This window comes from Octodon degus, unplaced genomic scaffold (assembly GCF_000260255.1).
Source record: "Octodon degus isolate 3935 unplaced genomic scaffold, OctDeg1.0 scaffold00001, whole genome shotgun sequence".
Classification (NCBI taxonomy): Eukaryota; Metazoa; Chordata; class Mammalia; order Rodentia; family Octodontidae; genus Octodon; species Octodon degus.
This window is the reverse complement of record NW_004524577.1, coordinates 8,663,621-8,666,501: the sequence shown is the minus strand read 5'-3', so window position 1 is coordinate 8,666,501 and position 2,881 is coordinate 8,663,621. Positions and strand designations below refer to the sequence as shown.

General features: G+C 52.3%; 1 protein-coding gene across 2 annotated transcripts in view; it reads left to right on the top strand.

Annotated features, from left to right (window-relative positions):
- Positions 1–1,352, top strand: part of Bcl7c (BCL tumor suppressor 7C) — a 4,849-nt gene extending 3,497 nt beyond the window's left edge. For both annotated transcript variants that reach the window (XM_004622980.1, XM_023709148.1), the window contains exons 5-6: positions 470–555; positions 1,157–1,352. In XM_004622980.1, the coding sequence (XP_004623037.1) occupies positions 470–555; positions 1,157–1,282 (212 nt within the window). In that variant the 3' untranslated portion in view covers positions 1,283–1,352. The remainder of the gene's footprint in view (positions 1–469; positions 556–1,156) is intronic.
- The last annotated feature ends 1,529 nt before the right edge of the window (positions 1,353–2,881 follow it).

Sequence of the window (2,881 nt, the reverse complement as noted above, 5' to 3'; positions counted from 1 at the left end):
TTTGCGGAACTGGGGATTGAACTCAGGCCCTTGCGCTTGCCAGGGAATCTGAGGATTATTTCACTTAATCCTTAGATGATAATTACCAACTCCCCATTTTGTAGATGAGCAAACTGAGATTTAGAGAAATTAAATAGCTCGTCCAATGCCAGAATTTGAATTTAGGCAATCCTGCTTGCCAGGGCCTTACACTTGTTAGACAAGTGTTCTTCCACTGAACCACACCCTTAGTTCCTGTCTTTTATAAAACTTAGGCAGTGCAGCTGCACAATCTGTGCTCCCTATGCCTGTGTTCAAGACCCCATAGCAGTCTTCTTTGTCTACCCCCTGGGTGGCACCCAGGGGAACTGCTCTTGCTTCACTGCTGTCACAGCCCCAGCTTGGGTGACTGGTCCCTGTCTTTGTTTTCCCCTCCTTCTGCTCCTGGCACAGAGCGGCTGCTCAGAGGTCTGTTCATTTGACATTACAGAACCCGCGGCCATCCCTGCAGGCGGGACTGATGAGCCCCCCATGCTGACCAAGGAGGAGCCTGTTCCAGAACTGCTGGAGGCTGAGGTGAGAGAGGCCGGAAGGCTGCATTCCCCGATCTTGGGGGGAATGGGGGTTCCGGGGTCCTGGGGACCCTCCTGATGTCCAGGAGGGAGACGTGAACCCAGGACCCAGCACAGGCTTAGAGGCCAGACTGGGGTGGGGGGTGCTGAGAAACAAAGAGTGTTTTAGAGGCACAGTCCTGGGGTCTTGATCAGGGCTGGTTTAAGAGCATTAAAGCTGTGAAAGAATCATGGTGCTCCACATATCAGACAACCAAGGCTGAGATGCAGCACAGTGGTAGAGCGCATGCTACATGTGAACAAGACATGGGTTCCACCACACCGCAAAACTCCTAAGCTACAAAATTAGCGTAAGAGCCTCATAGATGTGCCTTCCTCACAAGGACCACCAGATGCATTTTTCAGAAAGATCAGATCCTTTCCCTGAAACAGTATAGCCATTGCTGCCATTTTCATGGCCCCTTGGGCTGTATCTTGGTGGCCTGGCCCTGGGCTGGCCTCCTGGGTCGGGCAGGGAGTGGAGCGGAGGCCTTGGAGAGTCAGAGGCCCGGAGGCTGCACTCCTGGGTGGGGTGGAGCTCACGCCTGTCCACCCTTCCTCCCCAGGCCCCTGAAGCTTACCCCGTCTTTGAGCCAGTGCCACCTGTCCCTGAGGCAGCCCAGGGTGACACAGAGGAATCGGAGGGCGCCCCCCCTCTCAAGCGCATCTGCCCAAATGCCCCCGACCCCTGAGAAGCCGGCCTGCTTGTCCTGTCATCCCAGGGGCCCCTTTGGCTTTTTACAAATAAAGTCCCTTTTGTAATTTTGTGTCATGTCATTTCCCCCGTCAGGGCTGGGAGGGGCTTTAGAGACAGTTTTGTCTCGTGTTTCCATTCCTCAGATGGGGTCACTGAGGCTCGGAGAGGACCTTCTGTAGTCACACTGCGATCAGATGTGAAGCGGGGGCTTGAGCCAGGACACCCCCTCCCGACACTCCACCCTTCTTCCCTCACCCTTCTGGTCCTCCCTCACCTTACTCCCCTCCTTTGGGAATCCCAGGACCCCTTTCCTTGCTGCACAGTTCTCCCCTGGGCCCTGCAGGTGTCACCACTGGACAATGGGGCTCATGATCTCCATGTCCTTGGTCTGGAACACAGCAGCCCAGAGGGACACAGGGCCCTGGGATGCCCCCACCCACTCCTCGCTCCTTGCCCTCAGGAAACTGCCACGTCGCCCCTGCACTCCTGGCCCTCACTTATGCCTGAGACCTCTGTCTCCTGCTTGGTCACCTCCTCCAAGAAGCCTTTCTGGACTCCTCCAAGAAGCTTAGTCTGGTTCCCTTTTCTGAGTTCCCACAATGCCTTGGACTTCCTTCCCTTTGCTCCAGCATTTGTCAGGCTGTTTTGGGATCCCTGGTCTGTGTGTGATCTCCTAGGCTGTGCCCACCTTTAGGATACAACCAGTTTCCCACCTTACTACTTCCACACTAGTATGGGGCAGTCATAGCGATGGCTTTGTGAATGAATGAGTAGATGAATGGTCTGAGGTTGTCCAGGAAGGCTTCTCTGAGGAGGCAGCATGTGAGCTGGGCCCCAACACATGGCCCCAGTATGGTGAACTGAGGTGAGAAGCCCTGGTTCAAGTCCCAGCTCTGTCACACACTAGCTCTGTGGCTCTAGGTGGCCATTTCTACTCTCTGAGCCTTAGTTTGTTCATCTGAGTAATGGGGTAGTTATGCTTCACCTGTCCCAGTAGCTTGTAGGAAATTTCATGTCATAAGATGCCCTCCCTCTGTGCCTACAAGAGGTTAGGTCAGGTATGTAACTTCTCCACTCCCATTTTTTTTCTTGGTACTGGGTGCCAGGGCCTCTACACTGAACTACTTCCCTGCCTCCACTTTATAATGTTGTATTTATACTAGCCCACCAGGATAATCCAGGACCCTCCCCCATCTTGCCCCTGAATTAGTTTGCAAAATCTGATCTGACACATAAAGTAACGTACTCAGATCTGGGAATTAGGAGATGGCCATCTCTGAGAGGCCATTATTTAGTCTGTGCTATATGGCAATTTCAGCTGGCTGTGTGATTCTGTTTATTGTCCTGTTGACCCCATGATCTGAGGCAAATACTCTGTAAACTGCTAAGTGCCTGGGGTGAGTGCTACAGGTCTTGGGTTTGAATCTTAGCATCTATATTCATTTGCTGTGTGATTTTGAAGAAATGACTTAACATCTTTTTTCTCATCTGCCTCAATTTTTGCATCTGTAAAACAGGGATGATGGTAACATCAGTCTGGTTAGAATATTCTGCATATTAAATGAGCCAGTATGTCTCAAGAGAGCCCTTAGCG